Source organism: Podarcis tiliguerta (assembly GCF_965153285.1).
Source record: "Podarcis tiliguerta genome assembly, chromosome: 7".
In the NCBI taxonomy this organism is placed as follows: Eukaryota; Metazoa; Chordata; class Lepidosauria; order Squamata; family Lacertidae; genus Podarcis; species Podarcis tiliguerta.
In genome coordinates, this window is record NC_139540.1 from 10,725,946 (window position 1) to 10,742,783 (window position 16,838).

General features: G+C 44.5%; 1 protein-coding gene across 2 annotated transcripts in view; it reads left to right on the forward strand.

Moving 5' to 3' along the window:
• Positions 1-16,838, forward strand: part of KCNQ3 (potassium voltage-gated channel subfamily Q member 3) — a 159,224-nt gene that overhangs the window by 122,096 nt on the left and 20,290 nt on the right. For both annotated transcript variants that reach the window (XM_083450493.1, XM_083450494.1), the window contains exons 2-5: positions 11,355-11,445; positions 12,612-12,738; positions 13,753-13,925; positions 15,486-15,638. In XM_083450493.1, the coding sequence (XP_083306619.1) occupies positions 11,355-11,445; positions 12,612-12,738; positions 13,753-13,925; positions 15,486-15,638 (544 nt within the window). The remainder of the gene's footprint in view (positions 1-11,354; positions 11,446-12,611; positions 12,739-13,752; positions 13,926-15,485; positions 15,639-16,838) is intronic.

Here is a 16,838-nt window from a genome sequence, read left to right on the forward strand (position 1 = left end):
TAAATCAAGCCCCTGTTTTTGTATCACATCCAGTTTTCAGACTTTTTGCCTCCAGGGAATCCTATGCATGCAAATTCGCCTGCCAAGGAGACGCAGCACACCACAGAAGGACACAAGACACACGGGCTGGGCCAAATATCCCCTATGAATGCAGATGTTTGGGAAGCTGAGGGAGTTTTGGCCTTAAACCAGGGGAACAGATGTTGGCTTCCAGTGGCAATCAACCTCATTCAGGAAGGCCAGTGGTCAGGAATGATGAGGGTCTCTCCCCCCTCACAGTTCTTTCTCTGGAAACAGCTCCCTTCTGAAGGTTCCTAGGGCTAGAGGATGGAGCAAGGCAGGTGGGGAAAGCCATGGCCTTCTGGCCAGAACAGAGCCCCTCTCACTCCTGTACACACAACGACAGCTAGGCAGAGTAGAAGCCATTACAGTGGTACCTTGGGTTAAGTACTTAATTGGGTTAAGTACTTAATTCATTCCAGGGGTCTGTTCTTAACCTGAAACTGTTCTTAACCTGAAACACCACTTTAGCTAATGGAGCCTCCAGCTGCTGCCATACCGCTGGAGCACGATTTCTGTACTCATCCTGAAGCAAAGTTTTAACCCGAGGTACTATTTCTGGGTTAGCGGAGTCTGTAACCTGAAGCGTATGTGTCAGGGAACTGCCATCGGAGCCAGAAGGAGAGGGAGGGCTCCAGAGGGATTCCGGAGAGCGTCCCGGGAGGGAGAGAAGCAGCACATCTTCTGGGGAAGGAAATCAGTGTAGCACCAGTGGAGGAGGGGGGCAGATGGGGGAATCGGCGAGGTGGCTCCAAGACTCCTTGCCGGGGACCAGCGGGGAGAACACGGGTCCTCCGATGCCCACACCCTCCCTGCGCAGAAGGCTTCCGCGCAGGGAGAGTAGGCGGCGACTAGGCGTCAAAGAACTTTTATGCTGGAAGAAGTTCAAGAAACGCCCACTGACGGATTCTACCAGCGATTGAGACGGCCACGGGCGAGTGGCTGTCCAGACAGAAGGGGTTCACTCAGGCAAGTCACCCAGGTGTGGTGCCGATTTACGCATGAGCAACCCCTAGAACCATTACAGTATGTAACCTGAAGTGTCTGTAACCCGAGGTACCACTGTACCTTTTGATGCAGTGATTCAGAATGCACAGCATGACTGTATGTTTCAGCATGGAAGAGCTTTGTGTGCTTTGGTAGCCCTCTGACATGATGTTTTAAAAACCAAGGGCAGAGAACATGGCGGTGGGAGGGGGGGGGAGAGTCTTAATATTTATTCCCTAGCTGCAGCGATAACTCATGCTCTGTTGTATGGCATCATTTAATCACTTGTGATCTCTATAGCTCAGTGGCAGATTGCACACTTTGCATGCATACATACCCAAATTCGATCCTTGATGTTGCAGGTTGCAATCATAGAATCACAGAATTGTAGAATTTGAATGGTCATCAAAGAATCCCTGACAGTTAAAAGGCAGATAGGCAAAAGGCTGGTATATTTGCACCCTGAAGAACTGTTGCCAGCCAGAGTTGCAAGGGTAGACCAGATGGGTTCATGGTCTGAGTAGCCGCAAGCCTAATATCTATACCAGAAAAGAGTCAACCTCTGATGCTTCTTGTAATAAAATGTTTAATTTGCTCGGTTTCGGTGATAACCCTCCTTCCCTAGGAGCTATGAAGAAAAACAATAAGAGGGATAAAAACACCAACAAAAACATCCAGAAAAGAATCAATAAATACTGGTCTGTTAAAAGTCTACACTGCCTGAAGAACATCGATTTTCGGAGACAGCTAAAAGAAGGCAGGAATGATTCCTGCCAAACCTCTACTGGCAGGGAGTTCCACAGGGCAGGGTCTGCCATGCTAAAGTTTCGGTCCCTAGTAAAGTCCAAACCTCAGGGGCCATAGTGTTCACAATATCTTTATATAAAACTGCAGAGCAAAATTCAGGGAAGTGCAAAATTCTAAAGTTGGCTGTGTTTTGGTTCACGCATTACTTGTTGTTGTTGTTTAGTCGTTTAGTCGTGTCCGACTCTTTGTGACCCCATGGAGCAGAGCACGCCAGGCACTCCTGTCTTCCACTGCCTCCCACAGTTTGGTCAAACTCATGCTGGTAGCTTCGAGAACACTGTTCAACCATCTCGTCCTCTGTCATCCCCTTCTCCTTGTGCCCTCCATCTTTTCCAACATCAGGGTCTTTTCCAGGGAGTCTTCTCTTCTCATGAGGTGGCCAAAGTATTGGAGCCTCAGATTCAGGATCTGTCCTTCCAGTGAGCACTCAGGGCTGATTTCCTTCAGAATGGATCGGTTTGATCTTCTTGAAGTCCATGGGACTCTCAAGAGTCTCCTCCAGCACCATAATTCAAAAGCATCAATTCTTCGGCGATCAGCCTTCTTTATGGTCCAGCATTGCTTAGGAAAGTGTAAATTAGGAAGGCTCACCTGTAAATGCAAACTGAATGAAATTTCCCCCCCCCTCCCCAACATACACTTAATTATCTCGTTGCCTGTCCTTGCTTTATTGAAAATTAAAAGTTTTGTAGAAGAGTCACGCTGCTCCTCTCTGTGAATGCTTGGAACTGATTGTGGAACCCAGAAGAGTTTGGCTGGAGAGGAATAGACTCAGTCTGTGCAAACTTTCTGTAGTGAAATCAAGAGGTTCTTTTTCCTATCCTTAGAGAAAACCTCATTTCATTCATAGCTGGATGTAGAGGATGATTCACTTACCAAGTGATTACATCCGCCCTACAGTAAGTTAACCACCTGGTAAGTGGTCATCTGCATTCATTCTTTGCCTTAGCTTTTAACATTCTAAATCCCATGTCCCCCGTTGAGGGCGACAGACAAGATTTAGTGGGAATTTAGACTACAAAATTAATAAAGCAGCCTAGCAATAATACTCTCTGTTGGAAGTTTGATAAAACTGTCCGCATTTGCAAATGTCACGTTAAAGAGGAAGAATGCCTTTTGAAATATTAACATGTCAGCAGAGTGAATAGAAGTGTTGTATATTCTGTTGGAAATCATTGTCGCCCACCCCAGTGAAATGTTTCAAGAATATAATCAAAGCGACTCTGGAGGAAGCTGATAGTCTCCTCCGAAGATTTCTACTTCAGACTTCTTCTGAAATATTGCTTGTTTACAGATGCTTGTTCCGGCTTCTCTGATGCTGATTAATTACTTACGGAAATATAGGACGGGAGACATTTTTACACAGGTACAATACACGGGTTTATGTTGCTGAATTGTAAATCAGAGTCCCGGTGACGTGAAAAGCGGCGCGTGGCTAATCCAAAGTTCACCTTCAGGAAGGGCATGAATCATCAGCTGCACATCCATCGCTCGCAATTCACATTCAGAAAAATGAATAATTGCCGAATGTGTGGCACAGAGCTACAAATCAGATGCAAGTCCTTGGTGCAAATCTCACCTCCATCATGAATTCCCCAGTTGGCCTTCTGCAAGCTCTGCTCATCCCCACAATGGCAGCAGAGGGAGGATAGAACTGATCCACCTTGTAAGGCTGCTGGAAAAACTGTTATAAGAAAAAAGAAACTGCTCCTTTTCCCTTATGGGGTATCCAAGAGCCTGTATAGAGTCCTTAAGTGGGCCCCCTATCAGTAGGAGAAGATAACAGAGGCCAACCAGAGTATATTGAGAAGAAAGCAGCTAGTAAGCCTGATCTTTATTAAACTGTTGCAACAGGGTCCTCACTCACCACATGCAGGAGGGAGGAGGCACTCAGAACCATGGTGTGCAAGCCCTTATATAGACTTTTGAAATTGCCCAACCTATAGCTCAAGACCACCCCCCTGAAACATCATACATACATCACAGAAGGAGGCAGTCTACAGAAGAGGAGGTGGTCTACAGCAAGAATCCCGTTTGCCAGGATACCTGATAATGGTCACTGATTGCATTACCTGGGCAGTCCAATGGTTACCGTATTTTTCGCCCTATAGGACGCACTTTTCCCCCTCCAAAAATGAAGGAGAAATGTGTGTGCGTCCTATGGGGCGAATGCAGGCTTTGTGCACCTCTCCGCAAGCAGCAGGAGCACTCCCGCTGCTTGCGGAGAGTTGCCTGCATGCTGAAGCCTGCGCGCGCTGAGCTCAGCGCGTCCAGGCTTCGTGGACCTCTCCGCAAGCAGCGGGAGCGCTCCCGCTGCTTGCGGAGAGTTGCCTGCATGCTGAAGCCTGCGCGCGCTGAGCTCAGCGCGTCCAGGCTTCGTGGACCTCTCCGCAAGCAGAGGGAGCCAGCGCTGGGCTCCCACGGCTTGCAGAGAACTGCCTGTTTGGGGGCTGGGGTCGGGGGAAGCTCGGGCTTCCCCCGCCCCAACCCCGCGCCTGGGGGGGGCAATAATTTCCCCCCCTTTATTTCCCCCCAAAAAAACTAGGTGCGCCTTATGGGACGGTGCGTCCTATAGGGCGAAAAATACGGCATGTGTGAATTGTGAATTATTTAAGCGTGGCTTGGGGGACCTTGACACGCAATAAATGTTAAAGGAGGAATTGGGCCCTAGGAATTGGGTCCAACTAGGTGCGCCTTATGAGACGGTGCTTCCTATAGGGCGAAAAATACGGTAACTTGAATCCAGGTCACAGGCTCACCCCATTCACACACATATGCGGCCGTAAGCAAAAAGACAGGAATATTTGAGGTCATTGGGAGAGTCAAAATGGCTTCAGGATTGCTCTCTTGTACGATTCCAGGCACGTGGTTTATGTACTTATGTATGTGTTTGCCTTGTACATTTGTGAACATTTAATTCATATTTGAGACCTTAGAATTCTTACAAGATGGACAAAGTGAAACTCTTTCAGTGCTATCTCCTACACCGGAGGCAGTAAACTTGCTGGGAATCCTAAGTGTGGAGAATGGGCATTGACAGTCTTTGTTCCTTTATGGATGCTTGAAGAGGACTGGTGGGTCCAGAACCTACACAGGAGTTATAGAAAACTTATGCTGGCAGGGACTTGGAGTCCAACATTACCCAGAAGGTGGTGGGAAAGAGGGATAGCTCCCTCCATATTTTAGACCACATGAGCTTACTCCCTGGGAGCTCCTATATCTCCATCTGACTAACTGGTTTTACAGCACGAGTGACATTGTCACAATCAGTCAAATGGGTCTAGGTGTGCATGCCAAATGCTCAAATCCTGTTGCTTTTTTTAGAGAGAGAGAGAGAGAGAGAGAGAGAGAGAGAGAGAGAGAGAGAGATTTGTTTGTGTGCAATAGCCTGTGTTTATTGCATTGGTATGATGGGTAAAAAGAAGAAGAAGAAAAGGACCATGAAAAATGCATTTGTGCCGCCTTTTTTGCCATTTAATATTGAAGATATCAGACAAATGGAGCTTGTAATCTTGCTGTGAAATCTGAAACATAGTTCCTGGGCTCATTTGAAAAGTTTAGCAAATAGGGACAAGGATGTTGGAAGCCAGCAGCTGGAAGCCAGATGAGAAATGGTGATTGGGTTCCCCGTGTTGACATTGCAGGAGAGAGATCACAACCCAAATGCAGCTGCTGTCTTTGACACCTAGAATTGTAGGGTTGGAAGGCACCCAAGGGTCATCTAGTCCAACCCCCTGCTGTGCAGGAATCACAGCTAAAGGATCCCTAACAGATGGCCATACAGCCTCTGTTTACCCAGGAAAGCTGATGGTTCCTACTCACATGCAGGGCATTTTTACTAAGTCACCCCAGTTAAAGCCCTCCTTTTCTAGGAGATTTAACAATCTCCATCTCTCATCAGGGCAATTAGCTCAAATGTTATCTCACCATATTTTTTAGTGAAAGATCTGCAAAGTAATTTTTACTAAAGATGCCAAAATGAACTTTGAATATACGAAGAGGTCCAGTTTGGTAGATACAAATTAAATCCAACTTTTAAATCTGTGGGAATATCTATCTATCTATCTATCTATCTATCTATCTATCTATCTATCATCTATCTATCTATCATCTATCTATCTATCTATCTATCTATCTATCTATCTATCTATCTATCATCTATCTATCATCTATCTATCATCTATCTATCTATCATCTATCTATCATCTATCTATCTGTCTATCATCTATCTACCTATGTATCTATCTATCTATCTATCTATCTATCTATCTATCTATCATCTATCTATCTATCTGTCTGTCTGTCTGTCTGTCTATCTATATCTATCTATCTATCTATCTATCTATCTATCTATCATCTATCTATCATCTATCATCTATCTATCATCTATCTATCTATCTATCATCTATCTATCTATCTATCTATCTATCTATCTATCTATCATCTATCTATCTATCTATCTATCATCTATCTATCATCTATCTATCTATCATCTATCATCTATCTATTATCTACTACATTCCTTTTAGAGATGTATTTACTCAGCTCACATTTCAAACTATCCCATATCTGACCAGTAAATTATTTAACAGGCCAACTAATGACCACTTTCTTGTCTTTTGTGGATCAGACCAGTTTGAATACATTGTGCAGTGTAATGTTCTCTTTATCACTCTTCATTTCCCTTGGGATATATTCCTATATACTTTACAGAGTTTCTTTTTTTCTTTTTAAGAAGGTAATTCGCATGATTTCAAAATTATCTGATGGAGAGAAGTTTGTTATCTATTGGGTAGTTTTTTATTCTCTAGCAAATAGAATGTTACAGACTACTTTTTTGATTCAATAGTGTCAACTGACAAGGGGTTTTGTTTTGTTTTGTTTTGTTTTTTAAAAAAACCCTAAGTGATTTGTGGAAGCTACATCATTTTAGGTTTTGATAATTTGCCGTTCTGAAAGTCGATATGTTTTAGTTTTCTCTTGGGTTGTGTTCTTCTGCTGCTGTTTTGTAGTTGACAGTGTAATCACCATTGGCTATATGACTGGTTGTTCACTAAGAGCTGTCCATGGTACTGATATAACCAGACTTCCTTGTTCCCCAGACTTCTCTGCAGGGCCAGAACAGGACAGATGGCTGTGTGGCTTTCCCCCCTGCATCTTGTCATTCCAATGGGTTGTAAACTGCCCTGAGCGCAGTTTAACATAGAAAGGTGGTGTACAAATTAAAAATGACATGAGGATGGGAAGAGACTACTGCAAAGCATAGCGCCCCCACCTGATGGTAAAATGGGGAGAAGCAATGTGCAAAGAATCTTGGTGATTGTTGTTATTGTATGAGAAGTTTCTTTGCTCTTGATCATGGTATAGAAATAGCATCACTGACTCCTAAAGTTCTCGTAGTTGGGTGTGGTCCGTGAGAAGAGCTTGTGGCAGTGAGAAGGAGGCAAGGCTATGTGAAGGAAGTGGGTGGGAGGGCAGACCCCACATGGCCACACCAGCCACCTCACCAGTGCTGTTGTGTGACCTACACAGCCTTCCTCCAGATCAACAGAACTTGTGGAGATCATCTGTGAAGGAACCAGTCTGACAGTCTCACCTGCATTACAGAGCGTAGGACTAAGAGATCTTTTAAGGCACTTCCAAATCTAGAGTTCTGTGATTCTAGGAAGCAAGCTGGAAATGACATGCTGCCACTTGGCTCAACAATTTGGCACTCTAGCTTGCATGTGATAGGTACTGAAAAATACTTGGGAGTTGAGTGTGGATTTCATGCTCTTTATTCAACTCATAGTAGTGAGGAATGGAAATTTCCCTGGACTGTCTGCTTTATATGCATTATTTACACAATGGGCCCCACGTGATTGGTTGATTCCGGGATTCTCCTGTAGACCAATCAGGTTGCGGATTCACTTCCACCTGGAGTGCGATTGGGTGGCTCCTGCGGGCCAATCAGACTGCTGCATTCTGGATCCTATTGTCCTAGGACCAATCAGACTGCTGCATTCTGAATCCTATTGTTCTAGGACCAATCAGACTGCTGCAATTTGTATCCTATTCAACTCAGTACATAACAGGTATGTAATCTAAGCATGCTCATTGCTTGGTTCTCACAAGGTGGAGCCTGTGGACAGGTTGAGATGATGCAGGTCCAGCAAGCAGTTAGGGATGGAGGGAAAGATGAGCAGGAAACCAACAGGTGGTGTTTGAGTTTCAGACCTTACCTCCCATTAGTTCTGCCAGGCCTTTGGTCAGGGTTCAGTCTGACTCATTTTCTCTTTGTATAAGAACAAGCACGAAGGAGCTTCCCAGCCTGATCACAGGTGCTTATAATATGAGTGGAAACAGTTGGTAACCGCCTTCAATTTTAACCTGAAGATTGCCACTTGTCCAGTTTTAATTTTAATTTGTTTGAATTAATTGTGGGATGTATCTTAATTTATAAATCACTTTTTAATGTATTGTCTTACTTGTATGATGTTAGCTGCTCTGAGCCTGGCTTTGGCTGGGGAGGGTGGGATATAAATAAATTTATTCTTCTTATTATTAAACAAAAGCAGCTTGATGCAGGCTTTTCAGAACCATGGACAGGGCTCAGCAAGTAAAGATGTTGTTCCAATGAAAGCTCAGTCCCAACTGAGCCCTTTCATATTTTCTGGACTTGACTCTAGCTCCATCCACTTTTTGAGGACTGCAAAGCCTTAAAGAGTCAGCCCAGCACTTTGTGGCCTCTTCATATTTTCTCACCCACCGTATTTTCCTGGTTCAGCAAACTGGATCTGTGAGGCGTGGGTCTGTTGAGTGAAAATGACAGTCCTCCAGTGTGACTAAGGATGAGGACTGCAGTCATGAGTTATTGCAGACTCAAGGATTGTCTCCTCAGTCCGGTCCACTAATCCCCCACTCTCTGTGTCTGAGCTGCTGGCAATTGGGGCCAAGGCACCCATAGAGTGCAATATGATGCTACTGACTTTTTGCGTCCTCAAAGTCTGCCCACATGGTCAAATTCCTGGGTTTTACCCAGACAGAAAAATTGGGAAATTAGCCCACAGGTAGCTACAGGGCCAGAGTTGGATTGCTGCATTTTGCCTGATCAGTTAGCAGCACTTTTGGAAACTCACCAAGCAATAGTGGCAATCCATATAATGGCCAGCTATATATGTTACGACTGATGTACAGAGGTTCTTTCATCCCGAGCCAAAAGATTTTGGCTTGAATTTTTGATGGGAGGGCCAATACTCCCAGCAAAATTCAGGGATTGGGGGGGGGGGAAGATTATCTGCCTCTGAAGTTCCTTCTTGAGGTCAGAACTCCCTCCGCTGAAAAAGAAGGGTGGCATATGAACAACAACAACAACAACAACAACAGCCCTCAGGAGCAATGATGATGTAATGTCATATTGGAAGTAGTTCCTGATGGGGAAATTGTGCTCATCCAAAAGCAACCACAAGGAGCTTCAGAGTGGTCGATGTGCTCATGTGTTGCCCCCCCAACTTTACAAACCCCCATCAGCCACATTAAGGTGGGGTGATCGTGGCTCCACAATGAACAGTCATAACACGTAGATGGATCATAAGGAGGTCAAAACAATTATGGTTCTCTTTTTTATATATATATAAATTTTTATTGGTTTTTTTAACATATCATTTCCAACAATCATATAACATAACTTCTTATCTTATACAATGTTTTAGACTTCCGTCAACACCTCTGGTGATTTTTTGTTCTTTATCACTTATTCTGCATTTCTTAATTTCTCTATTACTCTTAAATATCATTAAGTAATAATTCTCCTCATAGTCTTTCTTGCAATTTTTCCTTCCCTCTTCTATTTTTTCCTTTTTTTTATGTTTTGCAATTTCGTTACTCTGTGGTGGATTGGCTAAGCCAGAAGAAATATATTTTCAATACCTTTATTAATTGGATTTAAAACAATTGTGGTTCTCGATTTAAAATGTTGACGAGCAGAAATGAGAGATCGGCAGGTTTAGCTGAAAGTTACTTTTAAAAAAACATTCCTTGTAATTCTTTGGATTTGATACCCCGCCCCCCCTTATCTTATATTTCTTTTCTTGGCTAAGGCAGACGGAGCTGGAAAATCACTTTGTTCCTTAAGTGCATAGACATTTGCTGCCTCCCTGTGGACAAAGCACAGCACTTCCTCTTTTCCTTGTGTGGAATGGAGAAGGAGGATGTCTAAAGATTCACAAATCTCTCTCTCTTGCCCCCCCCCCCCTTTCCTACAAGCATCATTCTCTTTTTCCATAGATATACAAATCTATGGGTGAACACTCAAATGGCTATTACTGACCACTGGAGCCCATGCATGAAGAAAGTATGGCATAATGAGGGATGTTTTGAAATGACATTGCTGTTCTATACTGGCACAATTCTATAGTGCTAGATCAAAATTTCAGATCTATAGCCGAAGGAAAGTGAACTCTCACATTGTTGTTTTTTTAAAAAACTTTTAAAATTCAAAATTAAAACAAAACATATTATCCAGAGACATATTTTCCTTATTTTCCCTCATTTTTCCTCCCTCCTCCTCCCTCCCCCCACAGAACCCACCCACCCCCACCCCCTGACTTCCCTCAGTTCCAGTCTTTGATTTCTCTAAAAATGCTGTTTTCTGCATGTTACACAGTTGTATAGATCCTCAAACTATTTAGCTGATTATTATCAATAAAAAGTTTGTGAATGTTTATTCAAAGCCAGCCAAGGAGTCCAGTTTGCTTTGTTGCGTCTTCAAATACTTTGTAAATGGTTCCCATTCATCTTTAAAGTCACAGTTATCCTTGTCCCGTAGCTTGTATGTCAGTTTTGCCAGTTCTGCATAGTCCATCAATTTTTCTTGCCATGATTCTTTAGTTGGGGTTTCTTCAGTCTTCCATCCTTGTGCTATTAAAACTCTCATGGTCGTTGTCACATACATGAAGATGTTTTTCAGCTTTTTTGGCAGATCTTTCCCTACCATCCCTAACAAAAATGCTTCAGGTTTTTTTAACAAATGTTAAATGGAACATTTTCTTCAATTCGTTGTATATCATTTCCCAATTTTTTAAAATTACCTTACAATCCCACCACATATGATAAAACGTCCCCTCCTTTTCCTTACACTTCCAACATATATTTGAACTAGTTTTGTACATTTTCCCTAACTGGGATGGTGTCGTGTACCATCTGTACATCATCTTCATGTGCGAACTCTCACACTGACCTGCCTGGGTGTTAAGATCAACAGGGAAGTCTGTTCCCAGGGCTACTGCCCTCTGTGAAGTGACCCATTTCCTTGGGGAAAGAATTGAGTGCCTGGCTTGTGAGAATCTCTTGGGCAGTGAATGCCCACTTGTTTTGCAGGCCGGCCAATCCCTTTAATTGCCTTTGCATCCCAAATCAAAGGCACCCTACATTCTTGGAACAAGAGCCTTCTAGAGGACTACGCACTGAACGAACATCTCCTAACATTCTGTTTTCCTTTTTTTATCTATCTCTTCTTCTAGGTTTCTGATAGTCCTGGGTTGCTTGATTTTAGCTGTTCTGACAACATTCAAGGAATACGAAACTGTTTCAGGAAACTGGCTTCTGCTGTTGGTAAGTTCAGGTGCTTACTTGGGATGGTGGAAAGGAAGAGGATACTGACTTGGTCAGACCTCACCTGGAGTACTGTGTCCAGTTCTGGGTACCACAGTTCAAGAAGGACACTGACAAACTGGAACGTGTCCAGAGGAGGGCAACCAAAATGGTCAAAGGCCTGGAAACGATGCCTTATGAGGAACGGCTAAGGGAGCTGGGCATGTTTAGCCCGGAGAAGAGGAGGTTAAGGGGTGATATGATAGCCATGTTCAAATATATAAAAGAATGTCACATAGAGGAGGGAGAAAGGTTGTTTTCTGCTGCTCCAGAGATGCGGACATGGAGCAATGGATCCAAACTACACGAAAGAAGATTCCACCTAAACATTAGGAAGAACTTCCTGACAGTAAGAGCTGTTCGACAGTGGAATTTGCTGCCAAGGAGTGTGGTGGAGTCTCCTTCTTTGGAGGTATTTAAGCAGAGGCTTGACAACCATATGTCAGGAGTGCTCTGATGGTGTTTCCTGCTTGGCAGGGGGTTGGACTCGATGGCCCTTGTGGTCTCTTCCAACTCTATGATTCTATGATTCTATGACTTATTCTACTATCGGTGCAGATGGTGCCAGCAGCCGCTGGAGCTCACCTGGCTTCCCAATGTGGGCGTTGCTGTCAGGAACAGAGAGATAGAACAGGAGGGGCAAGGCAGTGGGAAGGACAGTGTTGTTCCAGCATTGAAGCCAACCTGATGGTTCCAACATCATGCCAACCTTTCTTCTGCCTTGCCTTTCCTCCTCTCAGTTACAGGCAGCATCATCCCTGTTGGGAAGCCGAGTGGACAATGTCTCCCAGCTCTGCAAACCTCTCCAGGGTGGCACCTTATAGGTTAACAAGTCAGCCGCCTTGAGTCCCATCAGCAAAATAGGTGGGGTCTTAATGAATGAATAAAATGACATAGGTTTCATGGGTTCTCAAAGGTGTGGCCTGGAGAAAGTCCTACGGGCCAGATAGGGGGACACCTTTGACCCCCCCCAGCCCAAGGTTCCCCCATCCCTACCTGACCTTACTTGCTCTCAGCAAATTTCTCCTTCGAATTATTTCTTTCAGAAGCTATGACTTTTTGCGACCCTGCAATGTGTGCATTTGGTAATATACGTTGTTTTGCTACTTGTTTCCCATTCTGTGTAGGAAACCTTTGCCATTTTCATCTTTGGAGCAGAGTTTGCCTTAAGGATCTGGGCTGCCGGCTGCTGCTGTCGGTACAAAGGATGGCGAGGGAGGTTGAAGTTTGCCCGGAAACCTTTGTGTATGTTGGGTAAGTACAATCCTTTCCAGGGGATGCGGGTGGCGGTGTGATCTAAACCACGGAGCCTCTTGGGCCTGCTGATCAGAAGGTCGGCGGTTCGAATCCTGGTGACGGTATGAGCTCCCATTGCTCTGTCCAAGCTCCTGCCAACCTAGCAGTTTGAAAGCACTCCAGTGCAAGTAGATAAATAGGTATTGCTGCGGTGGGATGGTAAATGGCATTTCTGTGTGCTCTGGTTTCCATCACGATGTCCCATTGCACCAGAGTTTAGCGGTTTAGGTTACATGACCTGGAAAGCTGTCTATGGACAAATGCCGGCTCCCTTGGCCTCAAAGTGAGATGAGAGCCACAACCCCAGTCGCCTTTGACTGGACTTAACCATCCATGGACTGCAAGAAGATCAAACCTATCCATTGTTAAGGAAATCAGCCCTGAGTGCTCACTGGAAGGACAGATCCTGAAGCTGAAGCTCCAATACTTGGGCCACCACATGAGAAGAGAAGACTCCCTGGAAAAGACTCTGAATTTGGGAAAGATTGAGGGCACAAGGAGAAGGGGATGACAGAGGACGAGATGGTTGGACAGTGTTCTTGAAGCTACCAACATGAGTTTGACCAAACTGCGGGAGGCAGTGGAAGACAGGAGTGCCTGGCATGCTCTGGTCCATGGAGTCACGAAGAGTCGGACATGACTAAATGACTAAACAACAACAAACCATCCAGGGGTCCTTTACCTTTTCTTTTTTTTAACCACAAGCCTTTCCATTGCAGGTTCCCTTTTCTTTGTGGTTCCCTATTGCTTTGAAGGGTCCAGCAGGGTTGGGGACTGGGTCAAACAAACCACGAAAAGCAATTCCTCACTCCCAAGGCTTTCAATATCTACCAATTCTTGTACCTGTATCTACTTCGTTCTTGAGGTTCTTGTAAAGTGCTCAAACCTTCCCATCTCTGTTTTTTTTAAGGAGACAAGACAGGTTTTCTTCCTTATCTGAGAAAGATCTTACTTTAATTTTTTGCTCCACAGATATCTTTGTACTGATCGCCTCTGTGCCGGTAGTGGCTGTTGGCAACCAGGGCAATGTCCTGGCCACGTCGCTGAGAAGCCTCCGTTTCCTTCAGATCCTGCGAATGTTGCGGATGGACAGAAGAGGAGGAACCTGGAAGCTCTTGGGTTCTGCCATTTGTGCACACAGCAAAGTAAGAAAGGACTGTGGGGCTGGAACAAGAAGGGCCTCAGATTATGAAGGCAGGGGCTGGGTCTGTCCCAGAGAGGTGGTCTTTGAAGTATTGCGGTCCTGAGGCATTGAAGGTTGTTTGGGTCAAAACCAGCACTTCCAATTGGGCCCAGAAACTAATTGGCAGCCAGGCTGTCAGGGATCAGTTGGCAGAGAAGGGGGGAGAGACCAGAATGTACAGAGAGCCGCCTCCTTTGATGAGCAGCTGCACTTCGTCAGAGGGAGAGGAGGAGGGACTGTCAGGAAACACGGAAAATGAGAGGGAGGGAGATCCAAAGGCTGCTATAGTAGGCAGATGAAACTGATGGACTATATGGAAATGGCGGAAATGACCGGCAGAATCCGAGACCAGGGAGAAGAGACGATGGAAGAAGATTGGAAAAAAATTAAAGTATATTTACAAAAATATTGTAAAATTAATGAATGTTAGAAGTATATTGGAATGAAGCTACACGGTTTTAGCAGAAGGAATATTAAGAATGATGAACAGTAAGTGTTAATGCGTTAAATTGGGAAATTGAAAATTAAATTGTATTATGATAAATTAAAGATTAAATTGAAGAAGAGGGAAAGGATTTGTTGAATTAGATAGTTTGAACTAGAATACAAAAAAGGGAGGTGTGAGGAAGTCGAGGAAATAAGCTAATGAAAGATGTGGATATAAAATCTGGATGTGTGTTTTTACTTTTGTTTTTTTCTTTTTTATGTTGTATTGTTATATTGTTTTTATCTCAGTTTCTATTGTGGATGTATTGTTTGTTGAATTTGTGTATTTTTTTTCTTCTTTTTCTTTTATTATTCTTTATTGTCTTTCTTGATATAAGTATAAAATACCTAATATATATATATATTTTAAAAAAGGCTGCTATAGTAAAGAGAAAGGAGCAGTCTCCGGTGCTTAGGTTTTCACGTAAGGAGAGGAGGAAAGGGGGGGGGGTGTCTCAGGAAGTTTCTCTGCTGGAGGGGGAACAGGCATGAGCCACTTCCGGCAACTGATAGTGACTGAGGCAGACATGCTTTCAAGAGCTCCGTACTGTACATAGTTTTGGACTTAATACATCTTGTAAAGACACGCTGGAATCCCGGGCTGTTATCTTGGCAACCACCCACATATCACCCTGACACAGGCCATAATTGGTGTTATATGCTAGGGCTGCCATATTTCAAAAAGTGAAAATCTGGACAGGAAAATTGTTTTTTTTCCCTGCAAAAATTGACATTTTTGGGAGCTATTTCTGAGGAAAATTGGCAAAAATGACACTGCCAACATGGGCTGCCTTACGTCCAGATTTTCCTTGACATTTCGCCGATTTCTGCCCAGAAACTGCTTGTGGCTGCAGTATTCTGGATATGTCTGGGAAATTCCAGACATACGGCAACCCTATTATATGCTCAAACCATCTCGCCCTGGTGAGCGATAACTATTGGGTCTCCTGAACTAGGAACGTCATGGTCTGAGGCCAAGACCTGGCCCAGTCAGGAACTTTGCTTTCTGTCTTACAGCAGTGCCTTTCCCTCTTAGGAACTCATCACTGCCTGGTACATCGGGTTCCTGACACTTATCCTCTCCTCATTCCTGGTTTACCTGGTGGAGAAAGATGTGCCTGAAAAAAACGAGGAAGGGAAGGAAAAAAGGGAGTTTGAAACCTATGCCGATGCCCTTTGGTGGGGACTGGTCAGTATCCACAGGGGTTATGCTGACTGAGGTTGCTTTGGGGTGGTTCATCTGAATGTTCTGGGGTCCTTTAGCATTTTAATGCTAGCTGTTATTCAGCTTGGGTTGCATTGTGAAAAGGAAGGGAGGAGGATGGAAGCTTGCAGCATCCAATTCCAGTCTCTTCAAACAGGGCTGGGAAACCTCTAACGTGCTGAGGGCCAGATCCCCTTGGAGTAACCTGTCAGGGGCCGCATGCTGGCATCGGGTGGAATGAAAACCAGAGATGGGGAGATACATAAAATGAGGTTGGGGGGCTAGCTAGGGGCTACTTGTGGCCACAGGTTGCCCGCCTGTACCTTAAAAGAACCAAAAAGTGTTTCCTGCAACAAATGTTATTGCACATGCGTGGGGGAAATGGTGGAGGCCGTCAAGTAAAGCGAAGTCCAACTTGAAAAGATGCAGCAATGGAGTCCCCATCCGCACAACATTTAAAGCAGCATCATACCACTTTAAATAGTTGCAGATTCTCCCAAAGAATTCTGGGAACTGTAGTTAAGGGTGTTAGAATTCCTGCTTCGTGATTGCAGTCATGGGATTGTTGCCTTTCACATGATGGTGTATGTTTTGACTCCACAGAGTGGGAAGTGACGGAAACAGGATGTTTGTGTTACTGTGTTCCATGAAGTGGGACTATTGTCCTTTGCTTTTTCTCTTTGCTGTCTGATGCTAGAGAGAGAGGGAGCCATGTTGCAGTGCTCCATGTGCGTTCATATGTAAATAAAGTAGATTAGCCAAAATGCTGAGTTGCTGAGGTCTGTCTCGCAAGCTGCGAAGACTCTGTGGATCCCTAAGTGTGCCGATGTCTGTTGGCATCGGTCTCTGTGATGTTCGGGCTGAAGAAAGCTTTTGAAGCTCCTGAACGATTGACCAGGAGGGAGAGGACATGCCAGTCGGGCATGTGTTTCTGCCAGGAGTGTAGGACGAGCTCCTCACAAAGGGTTCTGAGGTTTGTTAGGAGACCCCTTCCAGAGTCACATTTCCTAGAGTGGTTTGACATTCAATCTTTCATCACAGGGAACTCTGAGAACTGTAGAGGGGAAACAGGGGTCTCAGAACAACTCTTGGCATCTTAACAAACTACAGTTCCCAGGATTCTTTGCTAGGGGGGCGGGGAGAAAGAGCCATGCCTGTTTAAATGATATGGCCTTAAACACAGGG